Here is a 23,899-nt window from a genome sequence, read left to right as displayed (position 1 = left end):
TTCTAAGGAAGACTTCCTACCAGCGTTTTTAAAAGCGTTCTAAGCGACTTTTATCGTTTCGAATATATAAAAAAACTTTTAAAAAATAGGACTCGTTTTATATAATCCGGAATAAATTATTTTATAATTAAATATAAAACTACGCACTTTAATACCTCCGGGGACGTTTTTTAACTTATTTATCCTTTAAAAATTAAAAACTTTAAATAATTCGATTAAAACTTAATCTTAAACCGAATACGTTCGAAACCGTATCGTATAATATTAAAATAACTTTTCGATATTTATTTTAATTAGCTTTAACTAGATCGTAAAAGTTATAACGTAAATTATATACCGAATTACTTTTTTAAAAAGTAAATAAAATATTTAGCTAGCGCCGCCGTACGAAAAAAAAAACGGCTATAAAATAAAAGATTACTTTATATATAAGCTAAAAAAGACCTATAGTTTTAAAAAGATATTAATAAATAGTTATAAAACGAATCGCATCGAAAAAGTAATTATACGAGGACGTTTAAAACACGCTTATAACGCTATAAAATTTATAAAAAACCTAGGTATAATACGCGCACTTATTAAAATAAATATAAAAACCTTTAAAAATAATAATTATTAATATATTTAATTAATTCTAAGCGTTATAATTAAATTAATTTATAACTTATAAAGCTTAATAATAAAAAGTACGCAGCTCGCTTATAAAGTATATTAAATTTATTAGAACAGCTAGAACTAAAGCTGTTCATATTGCTCTAAAAGGGGTGCTACGTACCTACGCGTACGAACCCCTTTTCTATTTTATTAAGAGGGGCATACGATACCCCTCGTAATTAGCACTATAAATAAGCATAAACAATAGAATATAGCAATACAGCACCACTTGAACCCCCACTTGTACGTACGTACGAAAGCCCATTTAATAAAATCAGCTTTTTGACACAGAACAAACCAATGCGAATAGCTTGGCCGATGATGGTAGGAGGCGATATCTCAACGGGCCTCATCTCTACCAAAAATATGTCGATATACACTAGACATAGGCGAACTAATGACGTCTCGGGAGTAAACAAAGTCTTTGGGTGAGGCTGCCAGAAGCCCGTGCAGTTGCGTTGCAGGAGCACCATCGGCCATTGATGGTTTCAAAGCAGGGATATCGATGGTGGAATCTCTGAGCTCGTCAAGATGAACATCCACAGGGTGGCCCCAAGCATACAGCGTATGGTCTTCTGGGTTCAGCCTTATAATTTCCTCTTGAAGGCGCCTGAAGGCCTTATCTCCTTCGCCGTACATCAATGGCATGTTGATATCGAACATCCCAAGGAGACAGTAACCAGCATCTTCTGTTCTTGTAGTGCTTCTCCGAGAAACCCAAGACATTCTGGCGGCGACGGTAGCCTCGTCTAGGGAAACGCCACGTAGGAATTTGTGGTCGATGCCGGTAACCTGCTCGAGCATCTGGCCGAGGTCTGTCCTTTTACCGAAAAGTTCCCGATTCTTATTGAAGAACAAGACCTCCAAAGGTGCTATGAGCTCCTGTAGTTTCCAACCACGTCGTAACCACCTGCAGTCACAGGTATCATCGTAGACGTGGACATCTTCGAGGTAGGCATAACAGACCCGCGACTGCTTGTACCAACGATGCATGGAGTTGAAGTGTATGGCTTTCCCCAGAGCTCTGGAGTTCCCGTTGGTTGTTAGGAGGATCTTGAAGACCTTCTCACTGCCACTCGCGGTTCTCAACAACTCGATAAATCTTCGCAGATGCGGGAGCTCCGTCGTATTGTTCACAAGCTCTAGTCCGTCAATGATAAATGTCACTGTCGGCGGAGCGTACAGAAGCAACTCCTCAATCACGTCTAGCGCTGCTAATGCTGTCGCGTTGATCTCCGAAGCACTGGTATCAATAGTGTCCAGGCTGATTTTGGACGCTGACTCGAAGGTTGAGGGTAAAAGGTTGATGAGTTGATCCGCAACGGTGTAAAGCAGCGCCATGAGGGTTGAGCCAGACGTCGTAGAGTTCGCCGACATGAAACCGTATCTGCTCTTGCAGAAGAAAGACACGCAAGGTATCTCGGCTTGCATGGTGACTTCGTAGATCCTCAGGGCCGTGAGCGGCAAGCCTGAGCCAGTGTCTGTCATGACGGGTCCCTCGACCCAGAGAAGCTGCGAGGTCTTGTTTTGGATCCACGACTGGATGCTTATTGATACCTCTTGTGGGATCATGGGTGAGGAATTGCCTCTTAGTATATTCTTGAGCTCTTCTCGGCCGTCATCGGTGAACTTGGTTAGTACAATGTCGGCCTGTCGACGAAGATTGGTACGTGAGATCCAGTTGCTGTTGCTAATTGCAGATTCGTCGTCTGTTTCTTTGGTCAGCTAGTTTTTGGTTGGGAAGCCTACAGTCTGTAAACCTACCATTGGAGAGTTGTTCACTCTCTAGTTGTGCCTCTCTGGACTCCGCTAATCTGGAATCAAGCTGTGCCTTCTGCTCTTGATCTGTATGGATTTAGTAGGCAATATAGTGTTTTGTGATTCGAAAGCTTGATACACACCATAGAAGAATTGTTCTCCAACTGCACATAAAGTCTCCGTCGAGCTTTTGCCAATATTGTTGAAACTTTCAAGAACCAATTGGTTCCTTGCTTCGACCGCGACTGGGGCCTCGTTTCGAATTCCGTCTGCTGCAATCCTAAGATCTCGGCTGTGGTCAACCCTGTCGACAAGGTAGCCAACTCTCTGCTGAGTGATCAAATCGGCCCCGTGGCGGATGTTAGCGATGGCTTTGCGGATGTTGGCCGTCAGCGGCTGGAAGTTATTGGGGTAATATTTATCGTTGAGGTACGCCTTGACCCGCTTGCTCTTGGACTGATACAAGCACATGGCCTCGTTCAAGAATTTGAAGATGTGGGTATACAGTTTGACGACGCGAGGCATCATCTGAGTCCGGCCCCCGACATCGCATATCTTAGGCACATCGACGAGCTCTTCTCGTCTCTTCGAGCTCCGAGTTGAATGCATCGGTGATAGTCTTGCGATTCATAGAGACCTACTCGAGTTGTCAGTCCCTAGTTCGGTCCGAGGCATAGGAGAGGTACCTTAGCGATGGAGGTGAGCACACCAGTGACGAGGCTTAGGTACTTGTCATTGTCGGGGACGATGGAGAACAAATATGAGTGGTCATTTAGGATCCCAACAAAGCTTTGGAACCCATCCAGACACTTTCCTCGAGCCCCGAGCCTTTTCTGGTTGAGCTCGGATGCGGCTACATCCACAGCTTCGAACAGAGCCCCGACGGAAGGAAAAGCTTTGCCTCTTGAGACGCCGGGGAACCGATGCCCGAATTCAGCCCAGATCTCGGCGACCTTTTTGCACTGTTTTTGCAAACTGCGCGTATCGTCATCGCTTGCGACCAATTAGCTTCTGCCGTATCGTTGACTCCTTTGCAGGGTGGTTGGTGAAGGTGATACTTAGATGGATGTTTGAACTCCAGCCACTGTCGAAAGTTGCGAGCCTCTGAAAGTTTCTTTGATTCATTCTCAGTAGCCTCCCTTGCCACGTGATTGAGAGCCTGGGTGACTGGCAAAGATTCATCGCCACCATCGAGGCCAAGGCTGAAATTACGAACAAGAGGCGTAACTTGAGGCTCTGACATAACTCCAGTCATAATACTGGATTGTAGGTGGTTATCCCAATGATTGTATGTGTTCATAAGGCAATTAAGACCAACACGAAACCATCCCTCGAGCTAATCATGCTCTGACCTGATCCTAATCAATTGCCGGTTCACCGGTCACCCCTCATGCTGACGCTTGCATCCGTGAAACGCGGTAAGGAATGCAAGCAGCGAATCAGAATTTATTGTCGAGGTGTAATGTAATATGTGGCTTCCACAGCTGAGCAGGCTCTATGCATATGTTCCTGAAGCGATAAGGCAACCGGATGTCATGGAGGCAGGCTCTACAATTTGGTACAGAAGCAAGCTCTGAACCCCTCTTGTCACTGTCATTAGAAACCAACCCCCGATTTCGGTTGATTGATCGAACATTGAGCACGAACAAGACGCGCAGAAACGACTGAAGCCATGCCACAAAGACCCGTGGTCAGCGACGATGCTACACCTGAGGAAGACAAGGGCATGGTAGAAGACACGCCGGAAAAGCATCCCGATGACGCCGGAGCAGCTGAAGATACCACTGGGGAAGAAGAGGGCATTGCGCCAGATGACGCCCGGAAGGTTGATGATGACAATGCCCTCTCTGAACCGATGAATGCGGTCAAGCCGCAAACAGAGTTGGAACATAACGCAACTCTATGGTGCCCAATAACTATGAGATCGCATGCCATGTTGATGGACTTCAGGGTATACACCTGTCCCGTTTGCCGCCAGTACCTCCTTCCCAAGTTAGCCAAGAAACCCCCAACTGTTCCTGCTCCGGCAAGCGAATCTAACTCTGAGAGCGAAGACGATAATGACAAAGACAAGAGTGAGAGAATCGAATCTGAGAGGATTTTGGTCACAAACACGGTCGACTTCCGTGACGCCCTTGATGACTGTGTTGATAGGGCACCCTGGCCGGCAACTTTCGACTTACTCGAGGCTAGGAAGGACGTTGTGGACAGCGATCTAGCCTTTGAGGTCGTGACCATACTGGAAACATCCATCCCGGGGGAACCTGGCCAGGCCGGTTTACGCAATTATCCCCAAGGCCCTGTTCGAGGAAACTTGCGAGCGCCCTTTCGGGGACAGACAATTCCGGCATCTAATATTTTGAGTGACCCGAATTTGGAGATCGCCGTTCGTCAGACGACCATCACTATACATTCCAAGGCCTTGATCGAACTGATAAAGTCAGTCGTTTCATACTACCCAAGTGCGAAGCTGGACGGCCGAACCGTCGATCTTGCGGAGCCATTTGCTCTTCTTGCCCATCATTATCCCCAACTGGAAGTTTTGATGGCTAGGAATTTTGTTTCGGCCGAAACGCAAGAACATGAGACCCAGAAAGCCGGGGAAGAGCACTTGGTATACCGACAGCTTGAATGCTTGCTTCGATTTCTGAAACAACCAAAGTACATTTCGTCCATCGAGGACGAGATTGCAATTAATGCAAGAGGGCTCTGCACTTTCCGAATGCTATGGTACTTGCTCCGACCAGGAAGTACGGTGTATCTGTCGCGTGACGGCAGACTCAGTGCCCACATCATTTCTGATGTGATCGTCGACGAAAAGATACTTCGACCAAAAGCCAAATGGGTTTGGCCTTACGAAGTCTACCTTTGGCACCTGGATTTCGACGGACGGCACGTGGGAAGATCCGAGGACCTTGTCAGCATACCTGCTTTCGAGGGAGAAAAACTTATTACCTCGCTCAGGATATTTCCAGTGGAGTATCGTGATAACTCGGATGGAGGAGAAACCAAGAGAGAACTTGAGGACCAGGGTAAGAGATGGTTTGGCTATCTTTCAGGCGCCCAAGCCCATTACAGTGGAGATTTCATCGGTCCATTGGGCCGTCAGGTACGGCATCTATCCATCGCCGCTTATTCACCTCACGTTGCTGACGGGTGCAGTTTGATGGCCGGGTGTTCATTGATAATGGCGCATACATCGAGGAACGATCTGCAAGACTTCCCCCGCCGCCGCCGGGTTTTTATACGGGCGGGCCTTTACACGGACAACCCGTCCCCCGACCACCCCCCACGACCGGACCAGGGTCCAGGAGACCCCCAAATGGACCTCCTCCCAGAGCAATCCCAGTTATAGGGGAAATTGACGATATGGGGTTGGGTCCTTCTGTCTGTTCCTGCGATGACTGTCGCGGGAAACGTGTACATCCTCCACCTGGATTCCAATGGGCTGCGTATGACCTCATTGACCCAAAGGTCACGAAAACCTTGGAGCTGTCCGGGGGCCCGCGCGGCAAAAATCACCGATATTTGCTCTGCTCTCGCAGACTCTTCGGGTTTGTTTTCAAGTCAAGGAAATGGGGTAAGCCTTTTTCTTTTTCTTCTTGTCACATCTGTCACTTTGTGGGATATTGGCCTAACTCCATCTCGTGTAGAGGTCCTTGATGTCAAATTCTGCTCTCCAGCACGAATACAGCCCGAGGCTCTAAGATCACTTGTCATGCCCGAAGAAAGGAAAACCATCATCAAGGCTTTGGTGGAGCAGTACAACACTGCAAGCTCGAAAGATGGTAGCCCGCAGCGTAAGCAGTGGGGTGCAGATTACATCGAGAGCAAAGGGGAGGGCCAAATCTTCCTTCTTCATGGTGGTCCCGGGTTGGGAAATCCTTGTAGGTGCTCTCCTCACCAATACCGAGCGATGTCGGAACTGAACAAGCTGACCAATCGAGTAGCACTGCAGGCAAGCCCTTCAAGACGCACCGCCGAGGACAATCTTCAACCTATAAACTAACTTCAGTGTACAGAATGCATTGCCGAATTCACGGGCAGACCTCTCCTCTCGCTGACCGTGGGAGATATTGGAACGTGGGAGGAAAAGGTGGAGGAAAGACTGTCCTATTGGTTCAACCTGGCGGAGAAATGGGGCGCTGTCATGTTGATCGATGAAGCCGACGTTTACCTTGAAAAAAGGACAGTCTCGGATTTGGCACGCAATGGAATAGTATCCGGTAAGCCAACTTCTTATGCCTATTTCTATCTTCCCCTAGTCTGATCTTGTCCGCACTTAGTTTTTCTACGCTGTATGGAGTATTACAGAGGCATTCTGTTCCTCACCACCAACCGAGTAGGCCAGTTTGACGACGCCTTCGTGTCCCGGATCCACCTCATCATCCACTATGAGCCTCTTGGAGAACCTCAGCGGCGAAAGATATGGACGCAATTCTTCGAAAAGCTCGAGGAAGAGAGGGACGACATCTCGGTCACCAGCCGCGCTAGGAACTACGTGTTGAACGACCCTGAAATCAAGGGCGTAGAGTGGAATGGGAGGGAGATTCGAAACAGTAATATAATCCCCTTAAGTCTAGTCACGGTACCAAATTTTCTGACATGAATCTAACTTTATATACCTAGCCTTCCAGACAGCAGTCGCTCTTGCCGACTATCAGTTCTCGGCAAAGGAGAACAAGTCCGAGCACGAGATTGCCCAGTTGGACCGGAAGCACTTCCAAGAGATCTGCGGCATGGCGTTGCAGTTCAGAAGCTATCTGACTAACCTCCATGGTATGGATGAGCATGGAAGAGCATTCGTGGCGAAGGCAAGGATGGATGAGCACGAGGAGCCAAAAAGCACATACTAGTGAGCTCACACCAACTGGCGAGCTCACTGTATTGGTTTCCTTTTGAGTTCCCTATGTTTAGTCTTCCGATTCCTCTTTCGTTTGAAATTTGACCGCAACACGAGATAACGATATGTGACACGAGACAATGACATGTGAATCACTACATCCTTTTCTTATCTCTTACTGCTCATCCCAAGATATGCGTCTATTGAAAGACGTGGGACTCAGCAACCATGCACTATCTATATCGTATTTGGATCGCGTGAGATGAGTCTGGAATCGATGAATCTTTCTAAAAAAAAAAAAAAAAAAAAAAACCATTACACACAATTCTTATTTTCAAGCTATAATCCTCTCTTTAGCCCGGCAAGTGCTTATGCGCGGACCGGAAGGGTCCCTCTGAGAACTTACCGTTTCTCTTCGATACCCCGCCTGCTCTTGATCCCTATCGCGAACAGATGAGACACCTGGCGATAGACGATGGCCGCTACCACTGTATCGACGCACGAAATACGCCCCCTCCAACTTGAAATTCCCCGTAAAGGTGGAGCAGGATAAGGCAGAAATGTTTGCTGGTATTATGGGCATTGATTGAGTTGTCGCATGCCGCTTCTGCCGGTAGTGGCGATGCGGATATGATCCCGAACCCGTTCAACTCGCAAACGCCCGCCCCAGCGTTGTATGTACATGTGAATATCTTCGCCAGGGTTCACAATTCGCTTAGATACCGACGTACAGAGAAGAGGCAAAGGGGAGCGCCACGAGCGGACCATGCGTTGTGTAGAAACCGGAGGGAGGGCGGGGGTGAGGTTTTGGAGCAACATAAGGGGAAATTCCAATCCGACTATTGCCGCAGCAAAACTATTTTTGACATGCCCTTGTAATGCACCTTTTTCTAACAACATTGCTTCTGATTGTTTCAAGACCAATCGCTGATCCATGGAACGAACCTGTGTGGGGGGCGCGAGTTCGTTGCCTTGACCTTACATACCTCGGATATGGTTGGTTGAGAAGACGGTGCACGGCTAGAAAGGGCTTGATTTCACGACAGGGGTGATAGCATCGACCCAAATTATTCTGATGGCGGGATCTAACCTCCTTTTCCCGCGGGTGGCGGGAGCGCACCCCACTGCGTTACGCATGAAGCGGCACGACCGACCATGCACACCACGCGGCAGAGACGGCTAGATTGCAACGCCAATGACATTTTCGCAACGCTGGTGCTAGCATGCGATAGAGACGGCGCGAAATGAAGATATCGCGAAAATGATAACAACACGACAAAAAAGCTGGCAGGCATACCCCGCTGGTCGGTGAAAGAACACGTTGATTGCGAATCTGGAGTAGGCCGATGTCCATGTGACAATGGATCCATCCGGACCTGGCATTGCCTGTCGCAAAACAACATCTGCGGGACTGACAGCATCGGGTGCGTGGCACGAGCAGCCATATGAACATGGCGGCACAATCCGCGACAATTCGATGTGCTGACTCATCGGCGATGGCGACGATGGTCGGGTTTTTGCCGGCCCCAACCGCCTCTGCCGACCCAAGAACTCCCACTTTCCCGCCATTGCGACCGCTTCTAGCGTTTTCTAGACGTCCCAGTTTCTGGTCCTAGCTTCCCTCATTTTACTCTCCGACCCCCTGAGAGATCTATGACCAGGGATGGGGATAACGAAATGGAGTCGCGATGGCCAAATGCCAATCAAGTAAACGCGACGCCGCCAGGATGCCACTCCACAAGTGGTCCTCAATTAGCAACCAACAATGCACTTTGAGCAAAATGCATCGGGCCATGAACCAGCAAAAGGCCATCGAGGCCTCTCTCACGACAAGATGAACATCCTCCAGCATTTAGATACACGGAGCATCGCCAATGGATAACAGAACCGGCCACAGCACCAAACATGCGCGGCTCGGGAGCAAAGCCAGCGAAGTCAGCAAAACTAGCCATGCCACCACGACCCGGAGCTCGAGCGCCACCGTGACCCAGCGCGACCAGGACCAGTACCAGCGCGACCTGACCGCCTCGTGCGCGCGGGGAAACGAGGAACGAGTGCGCCGCGTGCTGGCTGAGAACCAGCCATGGACCAGCGAGAAAGCCAAGGCCGCGCTGCGCAAGGCCCTGCAGAAGGCGTCGTCGCGACACCACATCAACATCATCCGCCTGCTGCTCCATTACGGCGCCGAGGTCAACGCGGGGGCCGATGACGAGTTCCCACCGCTGTACCGGGCCGCCCAGGCGGGTCAGCGCGCCGTGGTGGAGGAGCTTCTCAAACATCGTCCGAACCTCGAGGCGCGCGAAACGCGCACTTCGCAGACGCCGCTGTTCGCCGCCAGCGTGCGAGGCTTCCACGCCATCGTCTCGCTGCTCCTAAAGGCGGGGGCGCGCGTCGATGAGCAGGATAGAGACGAGCGCACGCCGCTATTGGCCATGGCCACCAACTCCAACTTCAAGTCGATGGAAACGGCGTCGCTGCTCGCGGACCACGGCGCCAACCTCGAGGCCAAAGACCAGATCGGTCGAACGCCGCTGCTTTGGGCTGCCACCAACTGGAACTATGACTTCGCCCGGATACTCCTGGAGAAGGGCGCCAACGTATCGGCCGTCAACAATCGCGGCCGTACGGCTCTGCACCTGACTGTCGACAGCAGCGGCAACGGTGCCAAAAGCGGCGACCAGGCGTCGGTGAACCAGAGGCCGCGCGAGGAGATGCTGCAGCTTCTGCTGCAGCACGGCGCCAACGCCAACGCGGCCAGTGACGGAGGCTGGAGACCCCTGCACAACGCCGCCCAGAAGGGTCTGGCATCCATCGTGGAGATCCTGCTCAAGGCCGGTGCCGACGTCAACGCCACCGTGTCCAACGGCATGACTGCGCTGCACTGGGCTGCCTTCAATGGCTTCGAGCAGGTGGCGCAGGTGATATGGTCCTGCCCCGAGGCCGATCTGGACATCAAGGACACCTTCGGCCGCGCTGCGTGGCTTTATGCTGCCGAGCGCGGCCACGACGACCTGGTCGAGTTTTTGTCACCCGGCCACAATAGCCATCGCCTGCCAAAAACGATGCTGGATGCCACCCAGTCTTTCAACGCTACTGTCGTCGAGTTCAAGGACTACGGCGAGAAGCAGCGCATCTCCAAGCCCTCGGTGTTCGACTTGCTGTATAAATGGGACGAGAAAAACGGTCGACCCTCGATTCCACTATGGACAGATGGACCCCCAGGGCACGCCAAGAGCGAGTTCAAATGGATCCATCTTCCTGCCAACAATGTAAGTTCAAGTCCACAACCACTGCGTTTTGGGACTTCCCCTCTGACTTCTTATTTAGCTTGCCTGGGTAGAAACACTCATGATAAACTGGTTCATCGAGTCGGGGTGTCGCGACCTCGAGGGTTTCAAGGCCCTCATGAAATCCCTGGAGCAGGAGCACTGCGGTCCCTTGCCGCATGCCAATTACATGAGACCCTTCTGCCAGCGCATCTCATCTCAGCACCCCGGCGATGACGACGGAGGAGGCCCTCCAACCGAGAACGACACGCTCAGCCCCTGGAAGGGCATCCGCCGCAGCACCAGCAACTTGTCGCAGATGACCCTGAGCCAGGGCATACCGGGCGGCGACGGCAAGATCGTCATGTTCATGCCGTACCTGCACTACGAGACGGACGAGAGCCGCCAGAAGATGATGGACGCCATCAAGATCGTGTCGTCGGCCCGGAACGCGAGCTCCCAGGACAAGACGCCCGACACGATGCTTTTGGAGGCATATCTGAACCACAAGCCGTCGCTGCACCCGCGGAGGACGCTCGACCAGTTCTTCTACCGCGGTATCGACACGTCGGCCCGCGACCGTGACCAGGTTGTGTACCGCTACTGCGAGGACCACGGCCACGAGCGCAAAGTGTTCATGGTGGACCAGCTGTGGGTTTTGGTTCTGAACAAGGACCTGATCATCACCTGTTTCCCCGAGCGCTGGGACATAGGGAAAAAGAAGGATCCGCTCGGGGTACTGGACGGCATCGTGGCCGAGATGAACGCCAAGACGCGACCGCCCGTTCGCAGTGTCTACCACATGGCCATCCTGGTCTCCGGTCGCTGTTCCGGCATGTTCTCGAGGCATCGGGCCGATGACCAGGATTACCAGTTCCTCGACATGTTCGAGAGCTCCGTCGGCCGCGTGACCGAGGACCTGACGCACCTGTTCCACCGCTTCGAGCAGGCGTCGTCGCACAGCCGGCAGTGGGCGCGCCCCTCGCGGCGGTCCAAGCTGCGCAGCAGCAAGAACAAGAAGAAGGCGCCGACGGAGGAGTCGAGCTCGTTCGACCGGCTGCTCGACATCGGCAGCGAGACGTCGCTGCTGACCGAGGTGCGCGACATCCGCGACGAGCTCAACATCCTGACCATGATCCTCAACTCGCAGCTGTGGACGCTGGGTGACCTGAAGAATTGTCTACTGGAAGAGCTCAGCCTCAGCGCCTCCTCCAACGGCGGCCGCCTGCTGTCGTCGCGCAATAACGTCAACAACTGGCACGCCGCCGACATCCGCAAGCGCACGCTCGAGCAGGAGCGCCACCTCAAGGTCCACAAGCGCGACATCCAGTCCATGGACGAGCAGGCCGAGCGCTTGTATCAGTCGCTGACGGACCTGCTGGACCTGAAGCAGAAGCACAGCAACGCGCTCGAGGCCCGGTTCGCCAGTGAGCAGGCCCTGGCGGCCGCGCGCTCGGGCCAGACTGTCATGGTCTTTACGATTGTTACTATTATCTTCTTGCCCATGTCGTTTATTGCGGCCTACTTCGGCATCAACATCGACGCCTTCGACAAACTCACGGGCAACTACGTGGCGGCCTGGACGTTCGGCGTCGGCCTGGGCATCTCGGTCGTCTTCATCTTCATGGCCTTCACCGTCGTGGACATCACCAAGGCCATCGCCAAGTTCGGCGCCCTCATGAAGCGCCTGACCGCCCGGGCCGACGACGCCGGCCAGGACAAGGACGGCGACAATGATCATGGCGACGACTACGAAGCGGTGGCGGTGATGTCGAATCCTCCGACGCCGCTCCCAATGCAGCAGTCGGCCTTCCCCCACCAGCAGCACCACCACCAGTCCGGCCCGCTCTCCAAGATCGGGACCAACAACACGAACCGGTCCGACGCCATGGAGATGGGCCTGCTCAAGTCGACGCAGCTCGACCTGGTCAAGACCAAGACGGCCATCAGCATCCTGACCAAGACGCGGTCCGCCAGCATCCGGAGCCGGCGCGGGTACGGGGACGATGACTTGGAGTGGGGTCGGCGCGCGGATCGGGAGATGAGTGCGGGCACTTGCTGATCAACTAATCAATGAAGTTAAAACTTAGTTATTAATATGTGCGTAATGTTAGTATGACCAGCCATAGATTGATTTTGTAGCGTTATATATACCACCAGTCTTTACTCTATTTTGAAAGTTGGAATGGCATCAAGGATTTATGATCGCGGACTCACGATGGCCTATCTTTCAAGCTCGTGCATCTGTCTCCGTCACGTAGGCTGCTGCCAGTCTGGCACATTGGTACATATTTATGTCCTATTCATGCCGCTGTTACCAGGTCAAGGTGGCTGTAGAATATCTCAATATCCACCATCAATCTGATGAACACGACACCGCTGAACTACAAGGCCTGAACTGCCTATCTTGACTCAGGTATCAACACTTCGCCTTCATCTACTCTCTCCAGAGGCTCGTCTAGTTGCTGCCAATCCTGACTTGTCTGCTCTCCCTCGTCGCCAGTATGTTTCACTTTCGTTCCCCTTTTGCGAAGCTGCACGTTCACAGTGTCTGCAACAGTTTCTAGCTCGGCACTCGTAAGAAGCTTCTCGTCCCGGTCCGGGTCAGATGCTTCCAAAGGATCAAAGTCCGCCGACAAAAACAGCTGGTCTGGTTCCCTTGGCCCCACGAAGCGGGACTTGTAATAGAGAAGCAGCAGCGGGTTGCTCTTCCACACGGCCTCGGTGTCCCGGTGTCGGACGCTGTGCATGATCATCCAGACTAGCATAAAGACGTCCAAGACCAGGAGGCGTGCCCCTGCTCCCCAGAACTGAGCTAGCCACCTAAAAGCGAGGCGAGTTCATATGTTACATGTATATACCACGCATCCCCCAAGTCACGGACTTGGCTTACAATTTATTGCACACAGCTTCAGCGCCATTGCTAGAATCCCACGAACAGTGGCCACTCAAAAACCTGGCGTAAGCTTCTCCTATGGTGCCGTAGGCTAAGTTCTCCATGCGCGTAATACAACCTTCGTTTGTCATCTTCGTCGGGAAGTTGGGCGATGCATCAACCACGAGCAGCCGAATTGGAATGGCATTCGGATATTGAGACGCATTGGTAAGGGGATACGTTTTCCCATCTACCTCGCAGAATGGCTGTAATGCTGCTAAGCTGAGGTTACCAAAGTTCGTGATCAAGTCATCTCGGCGCATAGTCTCTGGATGGGCCGCGGAATATCCTTCGAAATCAGGAACCAGCGGTGTATTGTCCAAAACCACTTCTGATAGATTGTTGTCTTGTACCTTCGCTGAGTAAGAGCGGACGCAAGGGTACAGAGAGCAGGCGGCCGCTATGGTGGTAGCATTGGAAGTATGTGCTCCCTTGGCGATGGTCATTGTAAATACTGTAGTATTGACGAGCGCCCATCGGGCGAGAGCGCTTCTCTCGCTTGTCATTAGGCTTTCAGCCCAGCCCAGATCGCTAGGGATGTCTCGGGTATAATCGCCCGAGGAGACAGGAAAATATATGGTGCCGTCATCTGCAATAAGTTTCATTCCGTTGGGGAGATCATAAATCTCCCATAGTGTTGAGTTTGACCTCCTCCCCCCCCCCTGGTGTGATTAGGGACCTAACATCAGTACAAGTACTGCAGACTCCCATCGACGTGTGTCATGCCGGTTGCAGCTGAAAGTATTGGGAAAGTACAGTTGCCAGTGGGGCATACTGGAGAGATCATGGAGTCCTTGCTGCTCGGATTCGACAGCGTGTTGAATGTAGCACTTTTTGGGGCAGCTCTAAGGTTCCAAAATATGTAATCTCCGCCTCCATTGGAGATGAACCAATTTCCGGTTGAGTTCATGTTGTTTACAATTGGCAGCGAGGCTGTACCTACGCCCGACGACACTTCTTTGTACACGGTTCGAATGGACTGTTGTGCAAATGGACCGATCGATAGCGAAGCAAGGAGAATCGTGATCGGACTTATAATGGAGGGTCGTCGGGTCGCCACGGTGGGGAGTAGCTTCAGAGCCCCTAGCGAGCTCCTACTACCCTCTTCGAAGGCCTGTACCTGGCGGATGGGCCGACCGGGTGCTGGTGTGGACCAGAACCATATCCATTTCTGTTGACTGATGACCTCGGCCGCCGTCGCAGCTAGGCAGGCACGGAATAACGTAGAGAGTATGTTGACGAGGGAGTTGAGAGTAATCCGAAAACTCCATTCCTCTTGGGGATGGCCATCGACGTTTGCGAGGATGATGGCAGTAGATGTGAGAAGGCTCGACGAGGTCACGCAAAGAAGGATCTCCCAGATCCAAGGATGAAGTGCGTCCTTCCAAACACCGCCAGCGTGGGTCCTCGCTGAAGGAACCATTTCGAGTCTGAACGATGGTCTGGTTTTAAGGTGACTCAGTTGCGATAGGCAATAAAGTTGGTATCTAATGATAAATCAAAGAGAAGATCGGGCTGGGACATCATCCAAGCGGGGTAAGGTTCCAAGATTACACAGAGGAGATATAAATAGCTAGGGGATATGGAGGTTGGCTATTAACGCAAGATATGGTGCAAAGACCCAGCCCCCTTTTGTGGTGTAGACCAAAACGACTCATCAACTCGGAAGTTAATCGCGATCTCGATTCGTCAACCCCATCTCACGGCAGTACGCACGGAGGGTACTCTTCTGCACCTTCCCGCCGAGGCGTTGCAGGAGTTCCTGGTACGTGACGTCGGGGTTCTGGTGCTTGACGACGTCGTATATATCGTCGCGCTCTTCCTCCGTCAGCAGTCGCGGCCGGCCGGTCTTCGGCAGGGACGCGTTCTCCGTGTGGAGCTTCTCCATCTTGATGGTGCGCTTGATGGTCGAGAGGGCGAGGTGCGGGTAGCGCGTGCGGATCGCGCGTGCGCCCCATCCGAGCGAGGCGAGCTCGCATATTCGGTCCCGCCATCCGGGGGTTAGTTCTTTTTGCTCCCATGGCAGAGAGGGCAGGCGACGAGCCGGTGTCGAAAAGGTTGACGATAACTTTATAACTTTATACGCGATAAGAGCTTCTTAGGCGACGCGTCGAAGGTTGGGATACATCCGGTGTGCCCGTGCCTTGACCCGGGGGCCAATTCATTGGAGCATTTACGCCACTGTACATGGTTCATAGTGCTGACTAATGTGGGGCTTGCTTGGGATGAACCGGGCTTGGACTAACTTGAGCCAATTATGACGACTGGTTGTGATCAAGTGCTTATCGTGAGCCCCTTATCCAATTACATACTTACCTCTGCCACATGCGTTTGTAAGAATGTTGGAAGATTGATGCTGATCCATTCGCTATCTGACCTGGCGCCTTAAGTGTCTGCTCCTCCTATTGCTTCGTGTTTTCCCTTGCTATAATTAGCTAGTTGCTTTCCAGTATTACCTCGTTGAAATGGCCATCGGGTTCTGGGAGGACAGAATGGCCAGCTTGAACATCCGATTTGAGAGCGTTGACATGCAGAAATGCTTGTCTGATCAGGCTTTCTATGCCCAATGCAATTGCTGGCTCATGTGTATAAAGTTTGATTCAATGATCACCACGACCTAAGTCCAACATATATGAAAGGAGAAGGAATATTTCCTGTCCATGCCATTTTTGAAGCGCACTAGTGCCATCCCCTTACCCTTGTCGGTTCTATTGATTCAGCCTTTGTCTTTGGCGCTTCCAGATCCTTCCTGTAAGCATCATTTTCCGCCTGACGTGCATCGTTGCTTTCCAAATCACTAGATTGCCGCAAGTGTGACGGCGGAGACCCTGATTTAGGCACAGTGATGTTCTTCTCTTCCGTGGCAGCCTTGTGGGGAGTTGAGTGTCATGGAATGACTGGACCGCTCAGATGCCAAGCTTTCCCTAGCATTGCTACTGAGGTCATCATTCTCTGCACCGTCAGGTAAGGGGGCAACAAAGAGCGCAAGTTGCCCCAGATGCATGGCGACATGCCGTTTGAACTCCACACGACTGACATTTTCAATTATGGAAGCGTGATCGTCATCCGTCGTCGCTCTCTTTCGGCCACGCTCAAGAGGCCAGTCACAGAACGGGCAGTCGAAGGCCTTGAAGTGAGTTGGAACAGTCCGTCCTGAGTCTGCCAGCATTGATAGCTGATCGAGCAGCTGTATTCCATGAGAGTTTCTGATGTGCATCATCGTGTCGGTTTTGTCTTGGAATTGCTGGTTGCACAAAGTGCAGGTAAAGTGAGAGCGGTGCTGCGTGATCTCGTGGTCGAACCAGCTTTTTCCTATCCCCAAACATAGTAGTTGCACAGTCCTTGCCCCCAATCGTACAGGAGTAAGCTCTCAGGTCCTGATACGCATGGGCTCTCCAAGCCTTTTCGCGATCAAATTGCTTGATAGTGGAACATATAGGACACTGAAATGCTTCGCCGTCAGGAGATAATCTGTTCAGAGGTGGGAGCTTCAATTTCGTGTTATTGTCAAAGGTAGTAGATGCCGTCATGAGAGAATCCATGTCGTCATCAAACTCTTCCGCAGTAAGAGCATCCAGCTCCATTGCTGGAGGCAGTGTAGTGGCCTTGCTAGAAACGGTCTCGGTTGCTCTATCATCGGATGGCCCTGCCTCTGTACTGAGATGTGCTGTGTGGTCTCGGCAGTACTGTATAAACTGCCGTCGCTGAACGTTGGCTTGTGCAACGCGCTTCGCCAGTTGCCCCCCGTTGTCAGTTTCCATATATCAGTATTTGGATATAATATGGCCATAGTCAAAGTGATCAGGCAAGGGATCCGTTCGTTGCATAGCTCGATTCCAGCGATTATCAGATCCAGGCGCCTTCACCAGAACCGCAAGGCGGAACAGGAAGGCCAGTGACTGAGAGATTACCTCAATCAAGACGCCACACTCATCGACAGGAGATTTCCGATCAGCTTCTCCTGGTGGTGTTGTTTCGATTCCTGTTTTCACTAAACGAAGCCGACGTTAGTTATCGAAGTTTGAGCAATAATCCGATTGAAAGCTCAAAAACTGAAATATGTTTTGTACTAGAACATAGCGAAAAGCTATAAAATTGCCAGACCTTGTTTCTAGGCGACAGGCTAGCGATGGGATATCTAGTAACGTGATGACTGGTAATGGAAAGGCTCGCTAGGTATGCTTACGCTCAGACGAGGCCTGATTGATCTCCTGGAAATGCCATACAATCTCGTCTCGAATCTCTGGGGACTGCGCCACACGAGCGTCCAATGACAGCCTTCGACTTGGTTGATGGAAAGCACCCAGTTTGCCGGCCCATAGTTCGAAACGGGCAACCAAATCAGCTGTTCTTCTCGCCGCATCGACCTGCTTCTTGTGAGTCCGTTGTCTCTACTTGGTTATAAGCTAAAGCACCCCCTTACGGGCCACCCTCTCACGGGCTACTTTACTAAGCCACCCTTACCTTTGTAATTAAAGCTATTTCTACGGCTAGAATTAATATAAATACACTATCTTTCGTTGTTTTTAATAATAATACAGTTTTCCGCCTCCGTGCTATTATCTTTTATAGCTTTTATAGCGTTACGAGGCCCTCCTAATACTTCGATGTCGCTAGCTTCGTCTTTATATACGACTTTACCCTTTAGCCTCCGTTTAGCCCGGCGTATATTAGTTATACGAATAAATCGTTATCTCGGTACGATTCTTACTTTTTAATATATTTTCGTAGTTTTTTTATCGAGTTTAGTTTAAAAATAATCGACCGAAGTTTCGAGATACGCGATTCTATTAGCGCTTTAATTTAAGGACTTATTAGCCTTCGTAATAAAGAGCTGTTAAAAAGGTATTTTAAAAATAAAGTTTATAATAGCTAATTTCCGACTATTATTCCGTAATTCTTAGCTATTAAAGGGTATTTTAATAAGTATTAAAATTAATTCGGCGAAGAAATTAAGTAAGCCAGCTGACGGTGCTACGGTCACCCTATATAATGGCGACCCCTAAATTTAGATAACCCCTGATAGTATTATATATAAATTAGTATATAAAATAGTTAGCTTTTAATTTATAATTAATTAAATAATATTATCGTCTTTCTTTTTCTTTTCCTTTTTTCGATAGGCCGTAAACTTAACGAGTTAGTATTATAACGCCCGATTTAAGATGTTATAAATAGCTCGTTAATAAAATAAGCCGCCGAGAAGTATAATATCTTTAAAATAATTCTAAGGGCTTAGATTCACGGCCGTAAAACTATAAAATAACGGAATAAGTCTTTCTAAACTTTAATAATAGCGGAAAAGTTTTAGATCGTAATTTAATACTTTATATAATATAATTTAGGCTATTTATTAACGTACGTTATTTTTTAAATATTAGTTTAACGGATTTTTTAAATTAACGAAATTAATATAATACTCAATAAGTATTAAGTTAAAAAATTTATTACTCGCTATTTATCCATTAATACTACTTTTTTTAAAAGGATAGATTTCTTAAGGCTTAACGTAACTTTCGTAAAAAAAATTATCGAGTTTTTCGAGCGGCTTTATAATCTTATTCTAAAATCAATCCCTTCCGGAGTTTCGGTTTAATATCAACGAGATCGGTAATTAGTTCGGTTATAAAATAAATATAATAATTATTAAACTTATTAAAATAAAAAGAATACTAGTTATAAACTCCTTTAACCGAGAATAAGCTTCTACGGTTAAATGTAATAACGCTTTAAGCCGAGCCTTGCCTCCTTTTATTATATTTAAAGGTTAATAGGTCTAGTAGTAATAATTTTTAGAAGAAGAGGACTCGCTAACGGATGTTATAAAAAATTAGGTTTTTACGGTATCCTTTAAAGGCTAGACTAATAAAGAGCTGGCTTTAATGTGGTTAAATAAGGTCTTTATCCTTTATATAAAACTTAAAAACGAGAATTAGTGGCGGCTTATTATTTTAGATAGTTACGCTAGTTACGTAAGCGAAGATTTTATTATAACGTGTTTAAAATATAAGATATAGCTTCTCTTCTTTCCGGTATACTTATCGTACTTATTATAACCCTTAAATTTTAATTCTTTTAATATATTAAAAGATACTTATTATTAAAAATAACCTTATATTATATAGGGTTTAATAATATAAATATAAGTAAGAAAAACTTCCTCCGGTATTATAAATTAATTAAAAAATTTACTTTTCGGCCGTATATAATAACTAGTAGTTAGGCTATAATTAATATATTTCTTCGTAATATTAATAAGCTTTTTAATAGCCGGAACCGGAAAATAAAAAACTAAGTAAAAATAGAACTATTTAAACCTCCCCTCGACGTTTCCGATAAATAATTCTCCTTTATAGCGTTATTAATATTTACGATTAGCCGCTAGATTAAAGAGTTGGCGGATACGTTTAATAGTAATAATACTATTTTCGATAGCGCGACGCGCCGGGTTTTATTCCGGAAGTTTTAAAAAAGTCTAGATATTTTAAACGGCTAGATCGGCTAATTAGAGTACGAGAAGTTAGTTTTAAAAAGTAATTTAAAAAAAGAAAGAGGTAAAAAGAAGAAAAGAGTAATACTTAACCTTAATTAAAAGTTTACGCGTATACGAGATATTATAATAATTAAAAGGGAAATAAATAGCGTTATATTAGAACCCTAGGCTATTACTTCTCTATCGTTAGCGCCGGAAGCCGTTATAATTAAATCTAACTCTAAATTTAAAATTAAGAGTGTTATAGAAGCGTTTCGAGACTAAAACGGTATTTTTAAAATTTTATATTAATTTTTAATTAAATTATTCATATTATTATTATATAGTATTATTATTAGTTTTTAGGGTCGCCGTTATATAAGGTGATCGTAGCACCGTTAGCTAGCTTATTAATTCTTTTTTAATTATTTCTAATAACTTTAAATATACCCAGGTAACCTTTATATCTTTTAAGATAACGTATTTTAATAATAACGGCTTCGAGCGATCCCGCGGATAAATTTTAGCCGTTTTTTAAGCGTTTTTAATTATAAAAGAAATTAATACGTTAATTTTAATCTAGTAGTATATTTTTAATATATTTATATTTATAAGCTTTAATTTAAAAACCGTATTTAAATACTTTTTTAAAATAATCCTTAATTTTCTTTTTAATAAGCTAAAAACTCTTATATTTAAAACTTATATTATATAATTATAATATAACTTATAAAAGATTAGTTATATTTTATTTAAAAAATAGAGCTATAAAAAATTATTATTTATATGCGATTTATAGTTATTATAAATTAGGACGACTTATTTATTACTATAGCGAGACCGTATATAAGAGATAAAGATGTTTTAGATTTAATTTAAAGCTATAATATTACTAGTCCATTTTTTAAGCGACGCTCTAAACCGCTAGTTATCTTAAAGATGGCCGTCTTAGTCTAGAAACCACTAGCTTTAGACGTCGGCCCCCTTGAAAATAACTAGCGGCGGGAGGGGTAAGTACCTTAACCATTTAACCGTCCTACCACATAAGCAGCCACCTAAATTTAACACTATATAATATTGTAACCTAAGTTTATTTTATTAATAACTATTTAAAAAAAATTATAAAATTATAACTTTATCGAATTTTAATTTTAATATAACTAGTAATATTAAAATCGCTTTTCGAATTTAAACTAATAACTTAAATCGCCTTATTTTTACCCGATTTATTTTAAGGGTTATATTATTAATTTATTATTCTATCTTTAATTACTATTATATCTTATATTATAATAAAAGCTCGATTAAAGTTTTTAATTACTCGACGGGTTTTAAACTTACGTGCTTTATTTAATTCGGCCTATAAACGGTCCCTCTCTTATTTTAATCTAATTAATTAAGCGTTTAAAAAGTCGAGCCTTTTTTTTAGTTTACGAAATAATAGCCTCTTATAAGTATTATTAAGCTAGATATCCTTATTCCGGGCCAAGGCTTCGATTTAATATATATACCGGGAGCTAATAGATATAGGCGCTTCTTAAATAAGGGTCTATTAATCGTTAAATTATTTAAAACGTGAAGGGATTACTTTTTAATTACGGCCTTACTCGTATCTACGTAGCTAAGAGTTCAAAAACTTAGAAATATCTTGTAAATAAATTCCGGTAGCCTGCCACCCGTTAATTATTACTTTAAATTTAAAAGCTAACTCCCGGGCCTTATACCACGCTTAAATAAAGTTAGTCTTACTTATATTTATATTAAATATTAATTAATAATAAAGGGTTAAATAATTTTAAACTTTTTATTTTAATATAAAAAACGGACCTAAATTTAAAAACTATAATACGTAAGAAGTATATACTTAGAAATATAATAATTAAATTTTATTAATTATATATTTAATTATAAAATAATTTTATATATAATGACCGTAACCGTTTAAAATAAATAACCGTTATTATTCCGGGTCCTCCGGTTTCGTCCGTAATAAGTAAATATTTCGTAACTATATTATTACTAATTTATTATTAATTTATTTTTTAAATAAATAAACGAATAATTAATCCTTAATATTTATCCGTAAGTTATAAAAATTATTATCGCGATTTAAAAACTATTAATATTATACGCTTACGTTTTTAAAAATAATTAAAAAGGGTAAAATAATATTATTTATATTTATAAACTTTACGGCGGTCGCTTACTCGCGATAAGCGGTATTTTAAATAAAAGTTCTAATTAATTCGGCCTAGTTAATTATATAATAATTATTACTTAAACTTATAATATTATTAATCTTATTTATATTATAAATAAATTAAGGGGGAATATTTTTAATAAAATTTTAATTTAAAATTAAAAAAAAAGCTAAATATTTTTTTCGAATATATAATAAAAGCGCCGGAAATTTATCGTCGTAATTAATATAGTTTTAAGCTTAAAATAACGGGTAATAAATCTTTTTACTTAATAAATTTTAAAGGGTAAGGCGGGCTAGTCCGTTTTAAATAGCCGGGTAACGAATAGCCGGAATATGTTATACTTAAGGGTAAGGCTTAACTACGCTTGTTGGATAGCCCAGGTTTTAAAATATTCCTCCTAGGTAAAAAAGAGGGTCTTAGCGGACTCTTTAAACTCGGTCCGAGTCGGTTTACCCCTAATTCTATCCCGTAAAGTGGTTCGGGGTACCTTAAGTTTCTTAGAAATTACACGTTCCGATTCGCCAGCTTATACGGCTAAAATAGCACGCTAAATAGCAGATTCGGGGGTTAAAATAGGTATAGCTAAAAAGTACGAGAAGTAACGATTCTAATAATATCTTTTAATTATTAATAAGCGGGTTAAATATAGATTTATATACGAAAAGGGGGTTAAAGGGCTTCGCTTATCGGTAATTAATTTAAGTAGCTGCTTACGTGATAGGACTGCTAAGTGGTTAGGGTGCTTACCCTATTATAGCCTACACATTTTAAGGTAGTAATCTATTCCCCTTTCTCGACGTTTTTTTAAAAAGTTAAATAATTAATAGCTTTAGTAATTACCTAATAATTACCGTTAACGCCTTAACCGATACTTATTTCGTTAATATTATAAAAGCGTTTAAAAAAGATATTAACTAGTTTCGAGGTATTAAATTTAATAAAAAAAACGTTAATATTTATTATTATAACTTTATTAATCCGGCTATAATTAATTATTTTTAACCTTACGGTTTTAACGGATTCGTTTTTAATTAAAAAACAAGTATACTATTATTATCTTAAAATATAAAAGGCCTCGAAAGTATTTAATATTCACTAAGCTATAAACTTAAACTTAATTAATATTAAGACGAAGCTTATCCTAGCTTAATTAACGGCTTAATATATTAATTCGTTTTTTAAAAATAATAACAAAACTTATTAATTTTTATTAAACTCACTTTTAATAGGTATACCGGCGAGACGGCGTTAAATATATAATTAAGGGGCTAACTATTTATAGGCGAATTCGCGAATAATTATTCCGAGCTTTACGTTACGTACGGCAGCTTATACACGCTTTTAAATATTAAACGAAAATATCGTTATAAAAAAAATAAACAAAAAATAAAGGTAATAATAACTTTATAAAATAAAAAGTAATAATTAAATTAAAAAGTTTTCTAGTTAGGATGTACGGTGAAAAGACGCGTTCGTGGGGTAAAACGCGGTGGCCCGTAACGGGGTGGCCCGTGAGGGGGTGCTTTAGCTTACTAGGGGAGAGGAAGAGAGAGGAGAAGCAAATAGACGAGAGGAAAACAAAGAGGAAGAAAAGGCTCGCTCACATCGCTCGCGTTCTCCAAATCCGCCAGTGTCTGTTTGATGGTACGACAGCGCTCAGAGATCGATAAAGGTAGGCTCGCCATCGTGGCTACTCCAACGTATATGAAGTGCGTAGTCTATAGAGTTAATCCAGTAAGATTATGATATGCATGCTCGTAACCTTGG

The 23,899-nt window shown here is 45.7% G+C and overlaps 7 protein-coding genes across 7 annotated transcripts; 3 read left to right on the top strand and 4 right to left on the bottom strand.

Annotated features, from left to right (window-relative positions):
- Positions 1-993: 993 nt before the first annotated feature.
- On the bottom strand, positions 994-2,937 carry PG994_004325 (heterokaryon incompatibility protein; the record flags this gene model as incomplete). The annotated part of the gene is made up of 3 exons (XM_066855734.1): positions 994-2,363; positions 2,419-2,499; positions 2,556-2,937. 3 exons carry the CDS (start codon positions 2,935-2,937, stop codon positions 994-996), a joined length of 1,833 nt encoding a protein of 610 aa, XP_066717901.1.
- A 1,147-nt stretch (positions 2,938-4,084) lies between these two features.
- PG994_004324 (uncharacterized protein) lies at positions 4,085-6,436 on the top strand (the record flags this gene model as incomplete). The annotated part of the gene is made up of 4 exons (XM_066855733.1): positions 4,085-5,568; positions 5,958-5,992; positions 6,066-6,299; positions 6,435-6,436. Coding segments are annotated over 4 exons (1,755 nt in total).
- A 276-nt stretch (positions 6,437-6,712) lies between these two features.
- On the top strand, positions 6,713-7,268 carry PG994_004323 (uncharacterized protein; the record flags this gene model as incomplete). The annotated part of the gene is made up of 2 exons (XM_066855732.1): positions 6,713-6,971; positions 7,042-7,268. The coding sequence occupies 2 exons, from the start codon at positions 6,713-6,715 to the stop codon at positions 7,266-7,268; spliced, it is 486 nt and encodes a 161-aa protein (XP_066717899.1).
- Positions 7,269-9,129: 1,861 nt separating this feature from the next.
- Positions 9,130-12,583, top strand: PG994_004322 (uncharacterized protein; the record flags this gene model as incomplete). The annotated part of the gene is made up of 2 exons (XM_066855731.1): positions 9,130-10,524; positions 10,583-12,583. The coding sequence occupies 2 exons, from the start codon at positions 9,130-9,132 to the stop codon at positions 12,581-12,583; spliced, it is 3,396 nt and encodes a 1,131-aa protein (XP_066717898.1).
- Positions 12,584-12,923: 340 nt separating this feature from the next.
- PG994_004321 (uncharacterized protein) lies at positions 12,924-14,879 on the bottom strand (the record flags this gene model as incomplete). The annotated part of the gene is made up of 3 exons (XM_066855730.1): positions 12,924-13,344; positions 13,415-14,118; positions 14,232-14,879. The coding sequence occupies 3 exons, from the start codon at positions 14,877-14,879 to the stop codon at positions 12,924-12,926; spliced, it is 1,773 nt and encodes a 590-aa protein (XP_066717897.1).
- A 246-nt stretch (positions 14,880-15,125) lies between these two features.
- PG994_004320 (uncharacterized protein) lies at positions 15,126-15,621 on the bottom strand (the record flags this gene model as incomplete). The annotated part of the gene is made up of 2 exons (XM_066855729.1): positions 15,126-15,428; positions 15,583-15,621. 2 exons carry the CDS (start codon positions 15,619-15,621, stop codon positions 15,126-15,128), a joined length of 342 nt encoding a protein of 113 aa, XP_066717896.1.
- A 939-nt stretch (positions 15,622-16,560) lies between these two features.
- PG994_004319 (uncharacterized protein) lies at positions 16,561-17,217 on the bottom strand (the record flags this gene model as incomplete). Its single annotated transcript, XM_066855728.1, has 1 exon — positions 16,561-17,217. One exon carries the CDS (start codon positions 17,215-17,217, stop codon positions 16,561-16,563), a length of 657 nt encoding a protein of 218 aa, XP_066717895.1.
- Positions 17,218-23,899: the final 6,682 nt, after the last annotated feature.

Source organism: Apiospora phragmitis (genome assembly GCF_038363925.1).
Source record: "Apiospora phragmitis strain CBS 135458 chromosome Unknown utg000005l:1.0-4161743.0:1.0-4166827.0, whole genome shotgun sequence".
NCBI lineage: Eukaryota > Fungi > Ascomycota > Sordariomycetes > Amphisphaeriales > Apiosporaceae > Apiospora > Apiospora phragmitis.
Note: the sequence above shows the minus strand (reverse complement) of the source record. Positions and strands in the feature narration are given on the sequence as shown.